The sequence below is a fragment of the Apodemus sylvaticus genome, chromosome 8 (genome assembly GCF_947179515.1).
Source record: "Apodemus sylvaticus chromosome 8, mApoSyl1.1, whole genome shotgun sequence".
NCBI classification, from domain to species: domain Eukaryota; kingdom Metazoa; phylum Chordata; class Mammalia; order Rodentia; family Muridae; genus Apodemus; species Apodemus sylvaticus.
Genome location: NC_067479.1, coordinates 1,919,673 through 1,944,604, shown reverse-complemented (window position 1 = coordinate 1,944,604; position 24,932 = coordinate 1,919,673). Strand labels below are relative to the sequence as shown.

General features: G+C 41.9%; 1 protein-coding gene across 3 annotated transcripts; it reads right to left on the bottom strand.

The window, feature by feature from the left end:
• Positions 1-255: 255 nt before the first annotated feature.
• On the bottom strand, positions 256-24,932 carry Ggact (gamma-glutamylamine cyclotransferase). 3 transcript variants are annotated; one of them, XM_052190586.1, is made up of 3 exons: positions 24,849-24,932; positions 7,987-8,043; positions 256-1,189 (listed from the first exon to the last, which is right to left on the bottom strand). In XM_052190586.1, the coding sequence occupies exons 2-3, from the start codon at positions 8,016-8,018 to the stop codon at positions 727-729; spliced, it is 495 nt and encodes a 164-aa protein (XP_052046546.1). In that variant the 5' UTR covers positions 8,019-8,043; positions 24,849-24,932; the 3' UTR covers positions 256-726. The 3 variants fall into 3 exon arrangements, with proteins under 3 accessions (XP_052046546.1, XP_052046547.1, XP_052046545.1); XM_052190587.1 differs by lacking the exon at positions 24,849-24,932 and adding an exon at positions 24,621-24,721; XM_052190585.1 differs by lacking the exon at positions 24,849-24,932 and adding an exon at positions 24,164-24,613.

Here is a 24,932-nt window from a genome sequence, read left to right as displayed (position 1 = left end):
TTTGGAAGCAAAGCCTTCTGTCAGGCCTGAGGAACAAATTACTAATGTGTTGGTTCTTCTGAAAAGCTCTTCACCAAGGGCTGTACCTTCAGGTGGCAGAAATGGGCTAGACTGCAGAGAGCTGGGCACCTATCAACGACATAAAGTCTGAGGGCTCAGCTGTGTCTCCCAGCAAGTCGGTGCTCCTGACTTTGCTGAATTAGAATGAAAAACACCTTCTACCAAGTAAGTACACCAAAAAGAGGACCAAACAGCAACAGTAAACTTGTATTTTAATGGCCATTTTAATAGTTTGTGTGTGATTTGGAAATTGCAAGTGGGGGTGGGGTGGATGGAGCACACAGTTTAGGTACAACATGCTTTTCTTGATGTTTTTACACTGACCCAACCCAAATCAGCGTTTCCTACCACTTCTTTCTAGATTGAACTTCTGAGATGCTACTGCAGCCTGATGCTCTCTTCAGGTTAGAGCAAAGTAAATTAAAAAAAAAAAAAAAGCAGTGAGGAGTACCAGGTATCCTGAACCTCAGCCTAGAGTGTTTCCTATCTAGTACCTGCTAGTTCAGGTGCTCCTTAATACTAAAGCAGAATTAAGTACCACCAGATTAGAGTATATGACAAAGCACGTTTTGTCAACATGTTTTATAGTTGAACTTGGAAAGTTCTGCTTATGCCAGGCAGCTACCAGGTGCCCCCCATCCTGTTGGCATCTGGGGCACTAGCCCCTCATCTGTTTTCCCGGGGGTTGTAGCGTAGCCCGTGTGGGCCCTCTGAATCATAGCTCTCATGGTAGGGAAGAAACAGCCACTCGGGTGCATAGGTGGCTGTACTGTACACGAAGCACTGAACACTGTCCCCAGGGTCACTGGCACCCTCCCACTCCAGCACCCGCACCTGCAGGGCTATGCGCTGGTACGTGCTGGGGCAGCCTTCGAAGTCATCCAGGAAGCGCAACATCTGCTCATCCACCTCATAGATCTCACCTGCCACACAGTGGCCCTTGCCTGGCAGGTACAACAGCCAAGGTATGTTGTGCTCGCCCGCAATCACCAGTGGGAAGGACTCAACAGTGCAGCCTCGGCCTCGGAAGACTGCTAAGCCATGTGAGTGGTCCAGCATGACTTTGTGGTTGGGTTGGCCCCGCTTCAAGGTGCCATACACGAAGATATGGGCCATCTGTCTGCAGACACTATGGAAGAGAAAGCAGGTAGGTATATGAGCAGGTGAATAATCTCCTTGGGGGAAGCCTCTGGACTGAGGGTAATACCATCACAGTCCTTCTACTCTGCTGGCCAAGCTCAAAAAGAAAAGAAGCCAAAATGTTCTGGTTAAACTTTGCTATGGTACCCAGAAGTTCATGTGGTTTTCACATCATGAAATGCTTTCTGTAGCTATATTTAAAAAACTGAAATGGTATTAGGCCAGCCTGCCCTGAACTTTGAAATCTCAAGCCTAGAGAGAGGAGCATATGTTAATGACTTTAGAAATCCGGGCTAGGGGAGCAAGGTGTGGTGACATACACCTTTAATCCCAGCACTTGGGAGGCTCAGGAAAGTGGATCTCTATGTTCTTAGAGGAAGAACACTCCATAGCATGGTAAGCATCATGATATGTGTATGGTGGTAAGATTTCCCATGTATTTGTAAGATCATGTAGCTCTGGGCTCAAGTGATCCTCCTGCCTCAGTCTTCCAAGTAGCTTGGAACCACAGTCTTCATTGAATAGAGGGCAATGCCCACAGCTGTCACTAAGAGAGTCAACATAGAGGTAAAGAAACATTTCATCCAGGCAGGCTTAGGAGAGAGGCAGGACAAGAGACTGAGAGGCCAGTTTCCAGCCTTGGGTCACATTGGGCACTGATCACAGTACTGCTGTATGTCAGTCACCTCAGGGGTCTGGAAGATAGGAGGCATTTCCTCACTTAACATGTTAGAAGCCAAGCCAGAGGTCTGAGAGGAAGATTCCAGGGCAGCAATAGGAGCTGAAACTAGGGCTGCTTGACTAAAGCTCTGTTACTCACAGGAGCACGGGGTACGAATGTGACTAGCATATGACCTGGAACAATTTGCTATAAGTCTCCTACTTCCCTGTACCACACTCCATTTATTTTGAATGTATTTTGATAAAAACAAGTTGAATTTTATGCAACTGTTATAAAATCCACCTACCAGAAGTCCACTATTTCTGAAACTTAATTTCCTCCTCACTATTTTTACATGTGTAGTGGGGTTATCATGAATGCACACCATTGAGAAACAGATCTTTAGAGGAAAGTTTCATTTTATATAACCGAAATGCTATTTGTTAATAAGTTTCCCCTTAATTACTATTCTTCTGCTACTGTCCTGGAGGTTCGTTACCTTATCTGCTTTGCATATGTGAAGGCTATCAACACTGTCTTTTATAGTGGCTTATTTCACTTCTTGTAGTGTTTTCAAGGTTCAATCATATTGTGTGTGTGTCCTTTTTATTCTATTTAAAGCTAAATAATATTCTACCATACAGACTACCTAGTTTTCTTATCCTTATCTGCTGATGAACATGGCTTGGCTGCTGTCAATAATGCTTCTGTAAGCACAGATGTATCTGATATCACACTTCCATTAAGTTTGTGTATACACATACCCAGAGGCAGGAGGTTCTCACGGTAATTGTTTTCTTTGCTTTGAGTACTGTTTTCTATGGCTGTTGTACCTGTTGCATTACTTCCAAGTGGTTGCTTCTGGATGGTGGCCATCCATGAGTATGAAGTAATATTTCACTGTGGGTCTGATTTTGTGTTCTCAATGGTTAGTGACATTCAGCATCTTTGCATGTACTTTATTGGACATTTGTGTATCTCTGAGGATTATCTTTTCAAGGTCTTTGCCCAGTATTTCATCCAAGCTGTTTGTGCCATACTTTATATCTAGATAATCCTCTTTGGATACATGAGCTGCACTCACTTTCTTCCATATTTAGGTTACCTTTTCATTCTATTAATTATGTCCAGTAATGGACATAAATTTTGATGTAGTCCAATATATTTTTAATTTTGTTACCTATAATGTTGATGTCATATCCAAGAAATCATTTTCAAATCCAATGCCATGTGGTTTTTCCAACTTAAGCTCTTTTAAGCCTTTGATTCATTTGTTTTTATGTAAAAGTCTAAGTTGGATATGGATATATGGTACCATTTGTACCTGTCTGTCTGAATAAAATGGTCTTAGAATTTCCTGCAGCTTTTGTTAACTATACATGCTAGGATCTATCTAGGCCATCTCTCCTAGTCCATTTGACTACTATGTTTGTTTTCAGGCTACTAACACACTATTTTAATTGTCACAACTTTGTAGATTTTCTGTTTGATGTATATTTTCCAAAGACAGTGTTGAGCATCTAGCCCAGACCCACCCTACCTGTCATGACCCACAGATCCCTTCTATGACAAGTCCAACCTTCCTACCCAGCCAAATCTCTCACATTCTTTTCCAGAATCTAGCCCTGTGAATTTCCCTGACCCTCCTCATCATGAACTCACCAGATCTAGCCTAGGTCCCACATCTTGTGCTCCAGGTCTAGTCTTGCTACCCTTGCCTAGACTGCAACCTATCTCCCCAGTCATGAACTACCCTACTTGCCATCAACTACAGGTCCCCCCATTTCCATCTCTGCCTCCAACCCTTCCATCCAGCTAGATTCCCCCACATCCTTCTCCAGGGTCTAGCCAGGTGAGTCACCCTGATCCTCCCCAACCTGCCAGATCTAGTGCAGGTGCCACATCTTCCAGTACCCAGGCTTTGTCTGGCCACCCCTTCTGCACTACAATCAATCTCTAGGGTTCTGCCTGGAACTACTCTACCTACATCTTCATAGCACATAACCCACAGGTCCCTCCCATATCAGATCCAACTTTCTACCCAGCCAGATATACTCCCCAGATTCTAGGCTAGGTCAAAAAGGCACATTTCATATACCAGCTTAGTCTCCTCTGTCCATTTACCTTCATTCCATCAAAGCCATTTCCAAATTCTATGTCTAACCCATCCACACAGGCTCTCTTCTGTCTCAACCTCTGCTGTCCATATCAGACTCTGAACTAACAAAAGAAGTGCATATGTGCCAAACTACAAAAAATATGAAAGATCAAACCAGACTTACAGAAATGTCTGCAATGATTGCCAGTAAGAATTACTTAGATGAACCCAGGACACAGACTTTAAAAGGATAATATACTTCATCAAGGAATTCAAAGACACAAAGAAACAGCCTAGTGAAATTAAGGAAGATAAGACTAGTGAAGCCTAAGAAAACATAAACAATGGGGTGAGAGGAACCATGATGGGCTTGAGGATGGAATCCAATAAGAAGATATAAACACTGACGCTGAAATGAAGATGGAATTGTAAAACCCAGTAACTCAACTAGAAAACTCAAAAAGCAAGCAGAAAACATATATTAGGACATAATGATAAAAGAGGATCTAAACAAAATACAGAAAAAATTAAAATTACAAGAAAGGAACATACAGGAAATGTAGGGCACTGTATAGGCTGGTTTTGTGTCAACTTGAGTTATCACAGAGAAAGGAGCTTCAGTGGGGAAGTGCCTCCATGAGATCCAGTTGTGAGACATTTTTTCAATTAATGATCAAGGGGGGATGGCCCCTTGTAGGTGGTATCATCCCTGGGCTGGTAGTCTTGGGTTCTATAAGAAAGCAATCTGAGCAAGCCAGGGGAAGCAAGCCAGTAAGTAACATCCTTCCATGGCCTCTGCATCAGCTCCTGTTTCCTGACTCCCTTTGGTGATGAACAGCAATGTGGAAGTGTAAGCTGAATAAGCCCTTTCCTCCCCAACTTGCTTCTTGGTCATGATGTTTCATGCAGAAGTAGAAACCCTGACTAAGGCAGGCACCATGAAACAAAAAAAACTTCTGAATGAGGGAGAAGAATCCCAAGTTAAGGACACAGACCAAGAAGATCATAGAAAAATCTGCCCCAAACCAAGAAAAGACACATCCATACAGATAGAAGAAGCATACAGAACACCAAATAGACAAGATCAGAAAAGAAAATTCCTATAGTATACCACAGTTAAAACAGTAAACCCGCATACCAGGAAAGTATATTGAAAGCTGCAAGAGAAAAAAAGAAGTATAAGTTACATATACAGAAAAGCCATTAAGGTAACAGCTGATTTCTCAATGGAAAGTCTAGAAGCCAGAAGAGCCTGAAGCAATGCATTCCAACTCCGAAAAGGCCATGAAGTGGGTAGAAGGTGATGGTGAGGGGTGCTGGAGAGATGGCTCAGCAGCAAAAGCACTGCCTGTTCCTCTAGAGTCCTGAGTTTAATTCCCAGTAACTACATGGTGGCTCACAACCAAACATAATGGGATCTGATGCCCTCTTCTGGCGTGCAAGTATACATGCAGAGAGAGCACTCATACATGAAGACCATGACTAGCAGCCTCAATTGATGTGTCTAGCAAAACTATCTGCCATAATAAAAAGAAAGACAAACTTTTCATAATATAAGCATCCTAAAAAGAATTCATATCCAACAAACCAAAACTTAAAGAAAATGAAGCAATACTTTGGGCTGAAGAGAGGAATACATATAATAGAATGTGGAGAGAAATAAAAACTGTAATTGTTAAAACACACAGTATCACCGAGACCACTACATCACCAAACATCAATAACACTAACTGCAGCTAACACACACACACACACACACACACACACACACACACATTTTAGTAATAACTTTAGATATCAATATCTCAATTTCCAATCAAAAGACAAGCTGACTGAATGGTTCAAGAAACAAAATCTATTTATTGTCTATAAGAAACATATCTTAGATGTAAAGATAGGCACTGATTTAGAGTACTCCAATCAGACTGGACCAGAAAGCAAGCAGGTATCTCTATCCTAATATCTGACAAAATAGACTAATGAGAAGAAATAAAGAGGGACACTTCATTTTTATCAAGGAACAGTTAACTAAGATGACATTACCAAACTAAACATATATGAACCAAATTCAGGGGGTGCCCAATTTCATTAAAAAATTAAAATGAACCCAATAAGAGGTGATTTCTTTCTTTTCTTTTCTTTCTTCCTCTTTCCCCCCCCCCCCCATGAGACAGGATTTCTCTGTATGGCCCTGGCTGTCCTGGAACTCACTCTGTACACCAGACTGGCCTGGAACTCAGAAATCTGCCTGCCTCTGCCTCTCAGAGTTCTAGGATTACAGGAGTTCGCCACCACTGCCCGGCTAAGAGGTGATTTCAATTTGGCACTTTTTCCAATAGATATATGTCTAAGTTACTGTTCTATGGCTGTGAGGAAACACCATGACCAAGACAGTTTATAAATGAAAACATTCAGCGATCTATGTACAGTTTTAGAGGGGTTAGTTCAAAATCACCATTGTGGGGAACATGGTGGCAGGCAGGTAGGCATGGCACTGGCTGGAGCAATAACTCAGAGTTTTCATCTTATCCACAAGTTGGAGGTAGAGAAAGTCTGACATGGCTTTTGAAAGTTCAAAGCCCACCTCTAGTAGCTTTCCTGCAAGGAAATGTTTAGCTCTTTTTTAAGTGCCTACATTAAAATTAAAGGTGTGGTGGAACATACCTTTAGTCCAAGTACTCTGGAAGCAAAGGCAGGTGGATCTAGTACCAGGTCAGCGTGATCTATGTATTGAGTTCCAAAATAACCAGGGCTGTGTAGAGACCCTGTCTCACCCCCACCTAAGTGTGAAACTGCTAGACCACATACACAGTACCTACGTGACAGGTGTAGGGAAGGACTTTCTGAATGCAATTCCATTTGCCCAAGAATTAAGGCCAACAAGTGACACTTCATAAAACCAAAATATTTTGTACAGCTAAAGAAACAATCAACAGAGGAAGCCCACAGAATGGGAGAGAATCTTTGCCAGGTATACATCTGGCAGGATTAAAATCCATAATATATACAGAAATAAGAAAGTAAAGAATTTAAAACAAAACAAATGATCAATTCAAAAAATAAGCCTGGGATTTGAGCACAGAGTTCTCAGAAGTTTGTGGTGTCTAGCAGGGATAGGAGGAAAACCTTGCTCTGATGTTTCTGGCCCGTAGGGATGGCGACCGTAACAAAGATAGTTGCTTTCTGAGAGTCATGCCTAATTATGTCTTCAATTTGCTCCTGCCCACCTACACTGTACAATGCTAGTTCTTTCCATTACACTGGATTAAGTTACTATTGTATAAAAATGTAAGAACTTAGTTTAATAAGGGGCAGATAACATAAAACAAAGATGGCCATTTATCTTGGTAAATGATGATAGCCCAAGCAAGCCTGAACCACAACACTGAAGGATGAGTGTTTTTCAGCAGCTGACACAATGTGGACCCAGTCTCCTTATTGAGCATCAGACATAGTACCCATAGGTCTATATTTCATATACAGAGCCAGGTAATGTGAAGTGCAGGATGTCATGGTAACAGACCTAAATCAAAGTTCCCCACTTAAAAATTGGGTTTATCATATTTCCCAATGAGCTACTTTCTATTGACCACTAATGGCCAGTCATAAGCACCCAGTGCCATACTTTAGATTCCTCTTTCCTCTGACCCTTCCCTCCCATTTCTCTAGGTCTCCATCCCAGCTCCTCCTTCCCCAAATGCTTACTGTAGGCTTCTCAACTAAGCCCCTGAGAGTATTATGGTAAATGTGTTGATGGAAGAGGATTCAAGCCTTATCAAGTGGTGGTTTCAGAACCAAGAAGCAGTCTCAGGAAGGGGACAGTGGTTTTCTACTTTAAACTGTAATCAGCAGCTTTCTTTGAAAGAAAACAATAGCTTATTTCTATAAAAGAAAACTAGGCCTTTTCCTCAAAAGCATTTGGTAAGTGATTCCTTTATAATATAAAATCAGTTTGAGAATACTACTTATGCAGTTCAAAATGAATGTTGTGCATTTCTGGCTTCTTTCATAAGAAAAACATCATTACCTTTTTTTGATTGTGTTTTGAACAATACACATGGATCCTTCAGGAAGCAACTTGTCCCTGTGGGGATTGAGAAAGGATCAGAGTTAAGCACTGAAATAAGCAATTAATTCCCATTAGAGGATTAAGGCACTCATGTTCGCTTTGAATCAGGAAAGCAAGTTGAGAGCGAACTGTTGTATGACCAAGAGGTTACTTGTCAAAGTGAATAAATTAAAGACCCAAAGAGCAGCTAGATGCACAAGAGAGGCTGGGTGAGCACAAGATATGAGCCAGGGGCTGGGTAAGGTTTCATGCCCATGAAAGTACTGCCCTTTTCTTTCCAAACACTGAGGGAAGCGGGGTCAGTGCCACATGCTGCTGTCTTTACTCTTAACAGATGTGTCCTGTAGAAATAAGCCCAATTCCCTCACCTTACCACACATGAACAGTCTAGACAGCCACACATGGTTGCTCAGCTCAGTTTTGCTGTGAGCTCCAGAGCCTGTACTGAGTAGATTTATGCAGTGTTATTGTGGATGATATCACAGATATAGTGAGGAGCAGATGGGAAGCTTACAGTGTCAGGACTGAGGTGCTCCTGATTAGAACAGAAGAGCCCAAAGCAGAACCTTTATGTCAAACTTTGCTATAGCCTGGAACAATATGTCTATCCAGAAGTCAGCCCTAAAGGTAGAGCAGGCTCCTCGTCTCCAAACACTTTAGCTCAGCAAAAGCTGGCTAGTTAACATTGTCAATATTTTAAAAACAAAACACAATAGAAATGTCCATCTGGCAGGACGCTGCCTGAAATGCTGTCAAGCAGCAGTTTGCTTTCCTGTAGGACAATCCATCTAGTTTCATATTTCATCACTGAAGCAGAACTAAAAATGATTCCAAGTCCTTTGCTGGATTGGTCCTCACTGATTTTTTTTTCCATAGCCACCTGGTGGCAAGAGTGTAAAAGGCAGGATTTTGGACTTTGATAAGGTAGTCTAAATCACAACTATTGAACATGTTCAGTCCATACTTAGAACACAGATCAGGTGAGCCAAGCAAGAAAAGGGCTAAGGATTACATTCTTCCAATGTTAATTGCTAAAGGATTTTCAATGGATGTTATCCCTTAGCATAAGAACAACCTTCTGAAAGGAACTTCAATAAAGTCTCTATCCTGTTTGTATTAAAATTTAGTGGTACAAGAAGTGTGAGAAAGCTCTGAATATCATCACTTCGATTTCTCCACTAGCAATCTCCCAATTGTCAAGACTGTGATTGAAACAAGTGACCATATACAGGAGGCCCAGAGCTCTGCCTCTGGCCAGATGTGTCTATCACTTTCCACTGACTGCAGAGGAATCATTCCAGAACCAAGAACTCCGGTGCTGTAAACCCACAGCACAGCACTTATAAATGGTGTCTTTACTCCTTTTCATCATCCACCAGCTATGTCAAAGCTGGTTACACAATGCCAAACAATACCCTTGGCTTTACCAACTCTGCCAAATACCTACTCACAGGGCATCTGCCTGGGAAACAAACACACCCAACTGTGGGGAAACTGAGTAAGGATCTTAGGTATGGAGGATGGGGTGTGGGCCATGTTTACTGGGAAATTTCTTATTTTCTAGAAGTCTTCTTGCATCTGAATAAGAAGTAACTTCCCCCTGCCCTACAGTAACACTTATTTTCCTTGGAGCAAAGGATATAGTTACTGATTTATTCTTCAGAAGTTTCTTAGAACTGTAGGAAACAGGTGAAAAAACAAGATGCTGTGAACTTTAAACCTGTCCCTGGCCTGTGAGCAGGAGCAGGAGCTGAGGTCCTGGGCATCTTGCCAGGGAGGGCTGGTCACATCCTGCAGACGCTTTGATGCTCTCATTTGGTTGCCTGCTTGGCTCTTTATAGCAAAGACAAGACCTTCCTGCTGAAGCTGGCCAACACCAACTCCACCAATACCCCGGAAAGGAGACAGCCAAACACTGTACTTGAATTTGTAGCACTGGCTGCCTTTGAAATCAGGTACAACCTGCTGGTGTGTTCAAAGCTCCAGACTCTCAAGGGTCTTAGAAAACAAACCTTCATGGCCCTGCTACCTCAATGGGTTATACAAATCTGGCCTTGGTAACCATTCTGTGAGTTTTTAATGCTTTCGTCATGCTGAAAGTGTTTTTCATGCTTTGTCAAAGATCCAGCAAGTAAAAGGTAAAGAAAGTTCCTTGCCACCAAATCTGATGACCTAAGTTTGATGCCTGGTGGAAGAAGAGAACCAAATCCTGACCTCCACATGCATGCTGTGGTACACATGCCCCCTTCCAAGTAGATCATCAGTGTAATTTTAAAAAATTAAGGCAGTTACATTCCTATCTTCAAAATACAGTGACAAACAGTGCAGATACAGCCTTCACTTCTGCTCATTCTGAGTATATAAGTGCCTGGAAAATCCCCACTGGCCTAGAAGAAGCCTTGGAAACACAGGCCAGGTACACTGGGACGAAGACATGTTGGCCCCTGCTGTTTAAGGTGGCTGAGTAGCCAGACACCTGTCAACAGGCTGGGCAGGCAGTGACAGGCCTCAAAAGGTGCCAATAACCCACTGGTGCCACCTGCAGCTCAAGTTGAATCCAACAGGGTGGCTGCCGCCAGACTGCTGGTCTTGGCCAGGTTTCAGGCATAAATGCTTCAGTTCCACTCTCAAGTTCACAATCCAGTTTTAAGCCCCCAGTTTGCAACACAGTCTGGGTGCAGACCTACAGGCATCTCAGTGGTAGTCTCTGCCATTATTGCTGGTCAACACCCCATGAGAGCCAAGCAAAAGAGAGTCAGGTGCTGCAGATCAGGGGAGGTGACTCAGGTGGAAGCCAGTGACCAGGGAGGCACTACAGACAGCTGTAGGCCTGAAATAAGATCTAGAGTTTGCAAGCTCCATCTCAGCAAGGTGGGAAGAGGCCCATTGGGAGGATGACATTCTCCAAGTTGATCCAGGTGTTTCTACAGTGGTAGCCATTTGTAAACAAACAAACAACATTTTGTGTGCAAATAAAGAGTTGATATAGAAAATACTAGTGAGTCGGCCATAATATAATTCTAGTTATAATTTTAGCATTCTGGCTCATAAAGAAAGATGGCAACTTCAAAGGCATCATGAACTACAACAACCCTGTTTCAAAAATAAAAACTAATGAGCACAAGAGAGAGGCAGTGCGCAGGCCACTGAGCCTCCTGTCTTTGCCAGTTTATCAGGCATTCAACATGCCTTCTAATCCCTGATCAGAAAGAGAAGTTCCTCATCTCACCTTCAGGGTTTCCACAACAGTGAAGCTTCTGCAGTCTTTCTGAAATGGACTTATGCTGCCCTGTTAAATTCAATCACGTTCTGGAACCTGACTCGCAATGAAACAGAGTAGGACATGTTCCTCTGCAGTTATAGGTTCGAGGAAAGGAAGCTGAGTCTAGGTCAGCAAGCACAGAAGGTAAGAATGTGGGGTATGTAGTGTATTCCATGCCCAGATGTTAGGACATAGAGACAGAGTTTTTGTTTTGTTTGGTTTGTTTTGTTTTACCTACCCAGGGCCCCATCTACGTTAACTGTTAACTAAGCAGTGTCTGCCCACACTTGGCTAAGAAACACAGCAAATGATCTGGCTTTTGGAATATTTTCCAGGCTCCTGGAGGGTAGCCTACTTTTAACTCACATTGGGCAACTTCTGAGAATGTGTTTACTATTCCTGGAGCAAGTATGCTCTGGTCAAGGAGGAAAGAGCTAAGAATCCAGGTCTTGTTCTAACTCATCCTCTGTTAGTGGGAGATACAGGGCAATGGGGCATCTGGGTCTGGCTGAAGGTGGTGAATTTCTAGTCTGCCTCATGCTCCAAAGGCTTCACTGTTTGAGTCTGAGTCAACGTGGGCAGAAAACCACCCCTTGACTGAAGAGTATGCTCCCTTTCATGTTTCTACAGCATAACTTTGAGGTATTCTAGAACTTTTGTTCCAAGAGCTATGGCTGTTTGAAACAGGAATGTCTACATGACAACACTGTTTTGTTTTTCAAGGACAACTCAAGTTATAAAAACACTATGTGTGTGTGTGTGTGTGTGTGTGTGTGTGTGTTCTGGGGATCAAACTCAAGGCCTCAATTGTACGAATGTACTTTACAAGTGAGCCAAATTTCCAGCTCAGTTTAACAAACTATATTCCTAATTTAAAAACTAAGAGGAAGCTGGAGAAAGCAATTTAAAATATTGCACAAAGCTGTTCTCTATACTTCTACATAGTTTATTAACAAAATACTCCAGAAAGATGAGAATTTAACCCATTTAAACAACTCTCCTCCTTCAGAAGAGCTGACCTACTCACAATGAAAACAATAAAAGCACAAGTGAGGCTCTTGGCAGGCTGCCCAACTGTTGTTTACAAGCGCCCAGGCAGATTTCTTTTTTCCCTTTTTTCCCCTTCTAAGTCAGGATTTCTCTGTGTAGACCTGGGTGTCCTGGAATTCTCTCTGTAAACCAGGCTGGTCTCAAACTCAGAAATCTGCCTGCCTCTACGTCCCAAGTACTAGGATAAAGGTGCACACCACCAGGCAATTTCTTTAGGACAGAAAGCCAAATGACTACATGAAGTTCACGGTTAAGGCCAAGCTCCTGGTTATTGTGGGTATGTATAGTTTCCTGGCCAAGAAAAAGCAAGGCCCAGTGGGAGGGGACAAGGAATCTAAGGTAGTTAACAAGGCTCAACACAGGGCAATTAGCAGGAATAGTTAGAAGGTAACCACTGTTAGAAGCTCACTGCACTGACCAAACCCCTGACAGCATATTAAGGTTCATGATTTGAGTGGGATACAGTCCATCACAGAGGAGGAAGGCAGGAGAAGGTTTTGGCTTTGGCAAGAATATGAGGCTGCTTGGTTATATCTAGGTATAAGCCTTCAAGGCCATTTTTTTTTTTTTTTTGGTCTTTTTGAGATATAGTTTCTCTGTGCAGCCCTGACTGTTCTGGAACTCACACTGTAGACATGGTTGGCCTTGAACTCAGCTCTGCCTGCCTGTGCCTCTCAAGTGCTAGAACTAAAGGTGTGACATGGTTGCTGCGACATGGTTGCTGCAGCCACCACTTTCTTTTTATCATCACCCTTTAGAAAAGTAAAATGCCTTAGTTTGCAGGCTGTATTTCTTAAAACAAGGTTCCAAGCTAACAGTTTGTAGAGCATTGGTTTCCAGCATTCAGTGAGATATTCAGGGTGTCCTTGAAAGTATTTTAGATGTGTGTCACTACACCACCCCAGCTCAATGAGAAAGCCTCCTCTCTGCATCCCTCAAGTTTGCTAAGGAGATCTAATTTATCTTACTCTAGGTAAAGAGCTTAGAAGTCCTCCTTTCATGATGGATTTCTCTCATGACCACCTTTTAAAGGCTCTGCAACCTCTGCAAACAGTAATGAGGACAAAGTATTCAATCACACAAACCTAAGGAAGTCACATCTGAAGCCTAATAGCACCAAATACAATGAAAACATATCCAACTTAAAAACCACTCACACACTGGGCAGTGGTGGCGCACGCCTGTAATCCTAGCACTCTGGGAGGCAGAGGCAGAGGCAGGTGGATTTCTGAGTTCGAGGCCAGCCTGGTCTACAGAGTGAGTTCCAGGACAGCCAGGGCTACACAGAGAAACTCTGTCTCGAAAAAACCAAATCCAAAAACCAAAAAAACTCAAACCAAACCAACCAAACAAACAAAAAAACACTCACACTATAAAGTTGCCTTGATATAGCCTACAGACTCATACTGAATAGCTATGTCTATCAGTCCATTTAAGTATAAACCACTAAGTTACCCTGCCTCAGGCCTGCTGCTGGTTGTCATTTCCAGGTCTGATCCTGGAGTCACCCTACCAGTGAACACAGCCATCACACTCTGCAAATCTAGAGAGGAAACAAACTAAAGGACAAAATACCCTCCCCAAAAGACAAATTCAGAATCACGTGCCTATTTGACAGCATAAGAACACAATCAAAACAGCTAAAACAATCTGTCTTCATTAGAGCTCAGCTGTCCTACTACATCAGACCCCAAATATTCCAACACAGTTGAAGCACCAGAAAAAGATGTTAAAACTGACTATATGAAGATGATAGAGGTCCTTAAAGAGGAATTTGTTTAAACAGACAGGAAAATAAAAACAAGCCATTAGAGGAAATGAATAAAAGAAACCCAAGAATAAAAGAAATATTAAAGAAACCCAAGAAAACACAAACAGTAGAAGGAAATAAAATCTTTTTAAGACCTAAAAATGGAAATAGAATCAATAAAGAAGACACAAACATAGAATTCTCTAAATGAAAAATTTAGGAATACAAACAAGAACTACAGAAGTAAGCAAGCTTCATCAACAGAATATAAGAGATGGAAGAAAGAATGTCAGGCATAAAAGTTATTATTGAAGAAATGGACACAGTGGTCCAAGAAAATGTTAAATCTGGGACACTATGAGAAGACCAAACCTAAGAATGACAAGAATAAAAAAGGAGAAGAATGCCAGGTCATAGGCTTAGAAAATATTTTCAACAAAATCATAGAAGAAATATTTACTAACCTATAGAAGGCAATGCCTATAAAGGTACAAGAAGCATACAGAACACCAAATAGACTGGATCAGAAAAAAAGTCCCCTTGGCACATAATAAACCACTAAACATAAGGAATAAAGAAAAAATATTAAAAGCTACAAGGGAAAAAGGCAAATAACACAAGAGCAAACCTATTAGAATTACACCTGAATTCTCAATGGAAACTCAAAGCCAGAAGGGCCTAAGCACATGTGCTGCAGCCTTAAAGCAACCATAGATACCAGCTCAAGCCTAGCAAAACTTTCAATAATCACAGATGGAGAAAATAAGATATTTTACAATAAAGCCAAATTTAAACAATATCTATCTACAAATTTAGCTCTACAGAAGGTGCTAGATACTCTCAGACTGGCAAAAATCAACCCACCACCACCAACAATAATAACATAACATAACAGGGACCAACAATTATTAATCATTGATATCTCTCAATCAATGGTCTCAATTCCCCAAAATAAGACATAGACTAACAAAATGGATACAAAAACACTATTTATTCTGCTGCTGCATCCAAGAAACACATCTCAACATCAAGGATAGAATTACCTCAGGGTAAAGGGTTAGAAAAGCTATTCCAAGCAAAAGGATCTAATAAACAAGCTGGTGGAGACATTTTAACATCTAACAAAACAGACTTCAAGCCAAAACTGATCAAAAGAGATAGGAAAAGACACTGCATACTCACCAAAGGAAAAAAATCAATTGAGATGGCATTTCTATTCTTATCACCTATGCCCCAAACATAAGGGTACCCATGTTTGTAAAGGAAACACTACTACAGCTTAGAGCACATATTGGCCTTCATGCACTGACAGTGGGAGATTTCAGTACCTCACTCTCACCAATGGCTGGATATCCAGAGAAAAACTAATAGATAAATAATGAAGCTAATAGGTGTTAGAAACCAAATAGACTTAACATATTTCAGAACATTTAACCCAAACACAAATAATCAACCTTCTTCTCTGCACCTCATGGAACTTTCTCCAAGACTGCCCACATACTTGGACATGAATAAAGTCTCAATAGAGTAAAGAAAATTGAAATAGCTCTCTGTATACTATCAGACCACTACAGATTAATGCTGGATATCAACAACAGAAACAACAGAAAGCTTACATACAAACTCATGGAAATTGAACAACTCTCTACTTAGTGAAAAATAAATCAAGGCAGAAAGAAAGAAAGCAAAAAAAGAAAGAAAGGAAGGAAGGAAGGAAGGAAGGAAGAAAGGAAGACTTTCTAGAATTCAATTAAAATTAATACATAGCATATCCAAACTTATGAGACACAGTGAAAGGGATCCAGAGAGGCAAGTCCACAGTACTAAGTTCACAGTACTAAGTACCTACATGGGAAAAATACTGGAGGTAATCTCAAAAAAAAGACTTTACAGGTGGATTAGGAGTAGATGTAGGTGGGGTCAGAAATAGGAAGAACACATGGGGAAGAGGAGGGGAGGTGGGTTGAGGGAGAGAATTTGGGGAGAGACAGCTGGAACTGAGGGGCATTTGAGGGATGATATGAAAACCTAGTACAGTAGAAACTTCCTAAAATATATGAATGTGATCCTAATAAGGTCTCCTAATAATGGGGGATACGGAGTCCCAACTGGTCAACTCTTGTCACCAAATGAGGCTTCCACTGCTGGGACTAACTTGCATTCAATTGAGTTGTTGGCCAAAGCACCCCAAAGAAAACCCCAAACAACCTAGGCCATTGATAAGACAATAGATTTCTCTCTACAAACTGATAATGGGACCCCATTGCTGAGGACAACACCCACACAACTCATTGAACAGGGAGAAGTAGAGCTGATGCCTACATGGAGCCTTAGCCTTTATGTTCTGGTGTCTTTGGTGCAGGAAGTACTCAATAGGCTACCAAAAGAGAAACACATACACCCACCCAGCCACAGAGCCTTTCATCTGCCTGCAAAATATGCTAGGACAATGGTGGCATAGAACTTGCAGGAGTAGCCAAATGTGATCTGACTTAAAGTCTACTCCATGAGATGGTATGTGATCAAGAACCAAGATTAGATAGCTCAGAGAGCTAACAGAAAATCAAACACTAGTGGTCCTTAAAAAAGTATTAACAAAGCAACTCCTAATGATATTGTTATACTCATATATAGATCAATGCTTCATTCAGTCATCATCAGAGAGGCTCTCTCCAGCAGCAGATGGGAACAGATGCAGAGCCAGATATTATAAGGAGAGAGAGTCTAAATGAGATGTCTTCATCAAATTTCTCCCCTTAGAGCTTAGGGACCAGAGAAGAGGGGCAGAAAGAGTGTTAAGAACCAGAAGGGATGGAGGACACCATGAGGATGGGGCTCTTTGAGTCAACTAAGCAGGACTCATGAACTCAGAGACTGAAGCAGCAAGCATGGGGCCAACATGGATCTGCACAGGTCCTCTGAGTATAAATTATAGCTTCCAGTTTAGTACTTTTATGGGACTCCTTGAGTGTGTGAATGAGTGGGTCTACGATTCTTGAGTCTATTCTTGGGGCTCTTTTCCTTCTGTTGGATTGCTCTCTCTAGCCTCAGCATGTTGCCTTTTACTTTATCTTATTATTTTTATTTTGTTATGCTTGGTTGCTATCTCATAGAAGCCTGGTTTTCTGTTTGTTTTGTTTTTGTTTTCCTAATGAGAGACAGAAAGGGAGTGGATCCAGAGAGGAAGGGAAGCTGGGAGGAACTGGGAGGAGGGAGGAGAAACTGTAATCAAGATATATTATAAGAGAAAAAAACTATTTTTAATAAAAGGAAAAAATGAAAAACAAAAAAGAAACTAAACTAAAAGCACCAAACCCAAAATTAAGTCTGTTTTTTCCTCCTTTCCCCAAAACATTCATATTCTATCAGTGCTTGTACTACCTCAAGTTAAATTCAACTAGAACAGCTGAGAGATAAAAACTCAAATCACAAAAGAGGATTTTTCAGTATGTTTTTGCCCTTTAAAGTATCATTTTCATTACCACAAGATTATTCAAACAATAATGTTGAACAGAAATTTCAAGAAAATTAAAAACCTCAAATCCCTATGAAAACAACATTCTTTAAAATAATTTGTTCTCAGGCCAGACTTGAGGAAAAGGGGTGATATCATAAGGAATAGTCTGTGAGTATCATGACTTAAGATCAGAGCATTGACTTCTAAAGGGAAATCTCAGTCAACCGACAATGATAACAGTTTCATTAATATATTTAGCTATCATGTTGTACTGCCTACCAGGCTGGAAAAAGAACCTGCTATTTTACAATTTAACAGTGTTTGAAACATGCTTTTTATTGCGTTCTAGGCAGCAAAAGAGCCCTACAAAACCCTCTGCCAAAGCTAATGTCTATGGACACAAGTCCATAACCCCTACCCCCTCAAGATAAATCTATGTAGTCTTGATGTCCTTGAGTTCCATATATAGACCAGGATGGCTGTGAACTCAGATTCCCCTGAGTACTGGGACTGGAGGAATGCTCCACTACACTGGCCTTATAAACAAATTTTCCTAAATAACAATGAGAATTGGTGACCTACACCTATCCTTTCTTTAAAGATTTATGTGTATAGAAGCTTCACGGGCAGTACATGGACACAGGTACAGGTGTTCTCAGAAGCAAGAAGAGGGTATCAGATTCCCTGGAGCTAGAGTTATACAAACTCCCCTTTCCCACACTGTTTGAATGACAATGGCCCCCAGAGGATCATATATTTAAATACTTAGTCTCCAGTTGGTGGAACTGTTTAGGAAGGATTAGGAGGTATCTAAATTTTATGTGGATCACAAAGGTCACACCATATATCCTCCTCTTTGCTCAGAAGGCTGCTACTCCCTTTAGGAAAAACTCTTTATTCAACATCCTGTCTGGGAAAACTCTACAGGGTTTCTTCTCACTTTTAAGCACCCACCACCTCCCCCGTGTAATCCCCCTGGCTACAAGCACAGGCACACACACACAACTAACAAAAGAGCATTGTAGACCTGTGTTCTGGCCCAGTATCTTCTCAGGCACCAGCAACTTTGCTCAACAGTCTGGCGTGTGATGGGTGTGCAGCAAACATATGTACACAGTAAGTGCATGTATAAGATGCTAGTTTCACGTCCCCCAGCCCTCAATACACAGACAATAGTCTGTGTCTATTCCCACCAGTTACATGGCTGGCAACCCTCAACATCAGGTACCCACACCCTTTCCCATCATTACAACCCTTTCCAACTCTGGCCACAATCTTAATAATGTGTAGAGCCTTGCATAGGACTTTTGTGTTCTTAGGTCTCCTCGGTTTTTAAACAGTACCCCAGTCTTGGCCTGCTATGATCATGAACAGACTCTCAGGATATTTCACTGAATGTCCTTCATTTTGATTTTGCCTGGTATTGCCTCCAGGTTAGATGCTCAGTAAGCATTAAAAATGTTCTCCCTGCCATCTATCACATGACACTTGACTTCAATTTGTGTCCCTTTGATGGTGTTCATTCCAATCACCTCATCTATGTGGTGACTACCAGGCTTTCCTCACGAAGTCTCATCTTTTCCTTGAGAGCTGACAAGAATATTGTGAGGAAGCACTTCAAAACTATGTACACACCCCACTTATCATCCTTGCTCATTTGTTTGCTTATGTATATGTCTGCAGACTTATGCCTCCCATTACAAAAAATGCTATTATTATTTCTCTGGATGATCAAACTGTCTCTGATTTTAGCAGGTTTCTCTGTCCCTTTGGCTCATTTTCTGAGTACTTCCCTTGCTTTCTGGCTCAAGACAGTGCAGATACCCGGGATGTTATGTCCCAGTCCAGGCATCAGCCATTTCTCCAAGTAACCTATATTCCTTACTAGAAAATGGTACTTAGAAGCCAGGATTTAGAGTGAAGCATACTCACTGCTATTGAAGTGCACTCATCCTGCCTCTGCTGATGAGGTGCTGTTTTAGTTACTGTTCTATTGCTGTGAAGAAACACCATGATCACAGCAGCTTATAAAAAAAACAAAACCATTTAACTGGGGCTTGCTTACAGTTTCAGATGGTTAATACATGACCATCATGGCAGGAAGCATGGCAGCAGGCAAGCAGGCAGGCAGGCAGATATTGCACTTGAGCAGTGGCTGAGATTACATCCTGATCTATAGGCAGCAGACCTAGAGAGAGACTGGGCCTGGTGTGGGCTTTTGAAACCTCAAGCCATCCACCCTTTCCTCCCAGTGACACACTCCCTCCAACAAAACCATAGTTCCTAATCTTTCCTAAATAGTTCATCAACTAGCATCAAACATTCAAATATATTAGCCTATGGGAGCCATTCTCATTTAAACCACCATAGCTCCATGTCTGTATCTATTCTTACATGTGCTCATGTTTGTGTATATTTACTTTTGCATCAATTTTTATTGAAAACCATGAATTTACATCAATACTCTCCAACCTATGTATACTACAGGAGTCACTACAGCTTCCTGGGTTTCTGCATTAACAACTCTTCTCTAACACTGACAAATCTGAATGTATTAAACTTATATGACTGATCTTCCCAGATGTACTAATTTCCACTGTCTGCCACCTCCATCTCTCCTGTACAGGTCCTGACTGCCCACAATAGGGCATACCCCTTGAGGACTCTCCATGCAAAGCAAGGCAGGGGAGAGGAATACAATTGCCTCTCCTTATTGGTCAGGCTGCATAATGACATTGTATGGGCTCTTGAGTCAGGGGGAGGGAGATCATGTGTTCATTCCTTCAATCCAGCACAGCAGGCTGTGTGTCTCACTAGCTCATAGCTTCCACCTCAATATTCCCTCATGAGAGAAAAAGGCTGTTGACATTCCTGCCATATTGTTACATTCAAAGGAGTAGGAATGAGAAAGCAAAAGTGCTTCTGGCTGAACCAGGCTCCTTAGGTATCTGGGAGCCCCACACCCCTCTGCTTTCCCTTCACTCCCCACACCCAGGCACATGGGTCACTGAATCAACAAGACCAAAAGCTAAACATGAGAGAATGGGTACTCAGTGGCAGCTGCCCATTTTTGCTACTACAACTTTTTATATTTTTCTAACCAATATTCTGCATTCAGGTAGTATTGAAGATTTTATATAAATTTCTAGAAGCTATTTAGCTTTTCACCTATCTCTAGGTTTTTAAGTCTGGAGAAATGTCACCCTAAGCATCCAAACTTCTTAGGGATCTAAGTGACTGCTTGAATGGTATACTACTGCTTCTTTATGCATCTCAAAGTCCCAAATGTGAGAAATACTGCTTAGGTTCTCTTCCCTAAAGTCCACTCCCTCCAACAGTTTTCAGCCTCCAAAAGTTTGCCTCTTTGCCTATGTGAAAGCTGGGTGCAGCTCCGACCTTCAGTTTGATTAGAGACAGCAAAGTCCAGCAATGGTTATAATTCTATGCTGATCCAAAAGGCAGTTAGGAAGAAGAAAAAAATGCAATATAGGGAATCACAATATAGGAAGACACGGGAGTCTGCATAGAAAAACCACCTGTAGGAATGAACAAGCTTGCAGTGTGACTCAGAAAAATCACCCGTGTCTCTGCAAGGCACATGACAAGAGCCACTACCTAATACAAGGTCTTCCACTTGTAATTTATTATGGCAGCACAACTTTCCAGGAGGGTACCAATGTCTTTCAGATCATATGTGATTAGTGTTACTCTGGCAGCAGGAGCCAGTGTGAGGGAGACACAACAACACACAGCTGGTGTGTTGGGCATGCCTGAGTCACAGTACTTGAGAACCCAAGTCAGGAGGATTGAATGGTCTAGAAAACATGTTAAAGACCTTGCCTCAAAATAACTAAAGAAAACAGAAGAACACAGATCTTTGAACTAGCTGCACTGCAATTCATAGTCAAGGAAAGCCAACTGTTTGAGTGCCTGTCCATGTTTCAGGCATCCCATCTTTCCAAACTTCAGTTGTAGTACTGAAGAAACAAGGTAAATAATGACTTTCGTGTGAAGAAAATAAGTGAGACTCTGGCCCACAAATACTGTTCATCTCCATCTGAAAGAAGGATAAACTACAGAATCAAATGAACCAAGTAACAGAATGCTTCCCAGGCATAGAGCTGACTCTAGTAAATGCTAATTCCTTTTTAATTTATTCATCAAGAAATCCATATATTGGTTATCTACTTGACAGTTTTGTAGTTGTACTTTTTGTTTTTTATCAGACAAGATCTTATGTAGCTGGCTGACCTCAAACTCACTATTTAGCTAAATATGACCTTGAACTCCTGACCCCCCTGCCCCCACCTCCCAAGTGCTGGGATTACAGGTATGTGTTAATAATGCCTGGCTTGTAACTGATGTTCTTGATAACTTTTTGTGCACATAAAATAAATTCTATAAACTCCTTTTGGCACTAATAATGGTACTGTAAGTGATGTGGCACTATTCCTTCACAGCACTGTTCACAATAGCCACAGGACAGAAGCCACTCAGAGAAGTTCTGCAGCCACATGGAGAATACCATGTCTAGTATCTGCCCATTTGTCACTAGTGATTTTGTTATAGTCAAAGACCACACAATAAAAACAGGTTGAGTAGCCCTTATCTGAAACTCTTGGGACCAGAAATGTTTTAGATGCTGGAACTTTTCAGATTTGGGGATGACTTAATTGTACAGACTTAATGTCAAGCATATCTAATACAAAAACCTGAAATACAAAGAGTGAAATCCAACACTTTTGTCACTTAGAAAAGTTTTGGATTTCAGAGCATACCACATTTCTGTATTAGGAATGCTCAACCTATGTACAGACACTAGGGCCACTGGAGTTCAGAATGTCTTGAATTTGCTTGAGATATTTGCCAGTTAGCACAGGAAGAAAGTGACCAGAGATTCTAGTAAGGGATGGCAGGCAACTCATCCACAGTGTGTCACAGCCAACCAGAGAGTAGCACACCCAGCCCATCTACTAGTTTCTTGCCTTAGGAAGTCGATGTTCAGGACTCACTGTCACAATGGCTGGGTGTTCTGTGTTAAGTATACCCTAGAAATGTGGACAAACCATTTTCTATTCTTATAAAGCAGATTTAATGATTTGAACAAATGCACACTGTCTGGTTCCTCTTCAGCTCTCACTTAGCCTATCTCAAAACGTTACTTTCCCCTATTCTGTGCTATGTGGCAGGCACCAGGGCCAAAAGGAATGAACAACACAGGGTAGTTCTTATCTAGCTGGAGTCTGAAGTCCAGCAAAGGGTCAACAGTACATAAAAATGGCCGAATAATGTGGAATGTAAACAAGTGAGACAGATACCTGGCAAGCATGCCACCAGGACAAAGAGGGACAGCTATGTACCCACAGCTATGGGGATGGGACAGAATCAACAGTTTCCACCTGTTTTGTAGAACTCCAAGAAGGTATATAGGTGGATCCAGACTGCTGTCATTAAAATGTTCCCTCTCCTATGGTAGTGTCCGCTCCATTCATGTGTTAGAAAGTTAATCCCCAATTTAAGAGTGTTGAGAGGAAGAACCCAGAGATGCAACACACCTGCCATATAAACCCAGAGACTGAACAAATGGCCTTTTCTGTGAGCTCACAAAGTAGCCAGTGACCACATAGGTCTTGGTTCTAGCCCAGGGAAGGCTGCCCAGCCCAGAGCAGTTTCATCAACAATACAGGGAAGACTTTGACTGAGGGATAAATATGATAGTCAAGATGCTGGGTGGTTATCGTTGGCTCAGACTCCCTGAATAAAATTCCTAGTATTTACTGGCTCCAGATGGGGAATGTTCTAGAGAAGGCTGCTAAGATCATTTGATGTTGTCTTCCTATTGCTACCTTCCCACGGGCCATGCTCCTCTTCAAACATGACAGCACTAGTCTATAGGGCAGAGGGCCCTCTCCCCTAACAAGACGCTGGCCAAGGCCAATAAAGAGTCATCCCATGACTCCTTTCCAAGCTTTGGCAGACAGAACTGGAGCTTTCAAAAGCTCTTACTAGATAAAGAGAAAACTTTTTTGTTTGTTTTGGTTTTGTTATTTTTTTTGATATAAGATCTTGCATATCCCAGTATGGCCTGCTTTAGCATTCTGAGTGCTGGGATTACAGACATAAGCCACCACACCTGGCTTGATCCTATACTTTAAAAAACTAACCTTTGCAGGAACTTTATTTTGGTTCTGTACCACACACTGCCATCCACTAATGACCACCACAAACAGACATTAGTAGGATTCTGGCTCACCACTTCACAGAAGGCTGAATTCTAACACTGAGCTACATTCCTAATCCGAACTTGGCTTGCTTGTTTTCCAGTGCTGGAGAGCCAACCTTTTGCACTCTAAGGACATGGTTTGTAAGTTCACTAGTTTAAATAAAAGGTTCAGTACAAAAAAAAAAAATCCACCAATTAACTTTGCAAACTAGCCTTTAAAGACAAATGTCCTCTATTGGTGAAGTCTGGCCTGCGTACTCAGGGACTTCTTGAAGAAGGTTCAGGAAAATGAGGCCAAACTGCAGTTCCCCATTTAGCACTTCAGTTACAGGAAACGGACCAGAGAAAGCCTTCGATTAGATAAATATAAGCACACTTGTGCACAAGACTTACCCCACCTCGGAGGTCATTCCAATTGATTGAAAGATAGCCTTTATTTTTAACTTATGATTTCTTCCTGGGTCCTTCAACCTACCTCTTAAAAAAATGGCTCCTAATGTGTTTCCTTATTCTTTTAACATAAACAAATGAACTTGGAATTAAGCTAAGTTAAAATACACGCACACCTCCGATGGGTTTTAAGTGAGGCTGTAACGTTATAACTCGCTGAGTAGAGTTAAACAGCAATAATAACCACGGATAGAATCAAAGGCAAGGATCGCTGAAGATCCAGGTGTTGTACTACTGACTCCAAAGGAAATCCAGATCAGAAACTGACCAACAGAAGTTGGTTTTGGATTCGTTTTCAGGTTTTGGTCTCTTCACACATAAGTAACTCCTAAAATAATAATAACAATAAAAACATACTTTTGGAAACTGCTAGCCTCATTCCCTTAGGATCTTAAGCTACCTTGTAGGAGCCCTCTGTCCCGCGAGAGCAGTATCTGCCCGCTCGGCTAGCAATCACAGCAGGGGCCGTCCAGGCAGCTTTCCGGGGTCAAATGCGCGCTCCGCCCCGCGGGTTCCGCCCGGCAGGCCCCGCATCTGCTGGGAGGCTAACGGCAGACACTCGGCTGGCTGGTGACAGAGTCCCTAATCCTCCCCAGGCTCCCAATCCCAGCCCGTCTCGGAGCCTCACCTGCACCAGTCAGGTGGATCACAAGAAGCATGCCGGACGCCGAGCGGAAATACCCAGCAGGGCGGGTGTCGCAACCAAACCGCC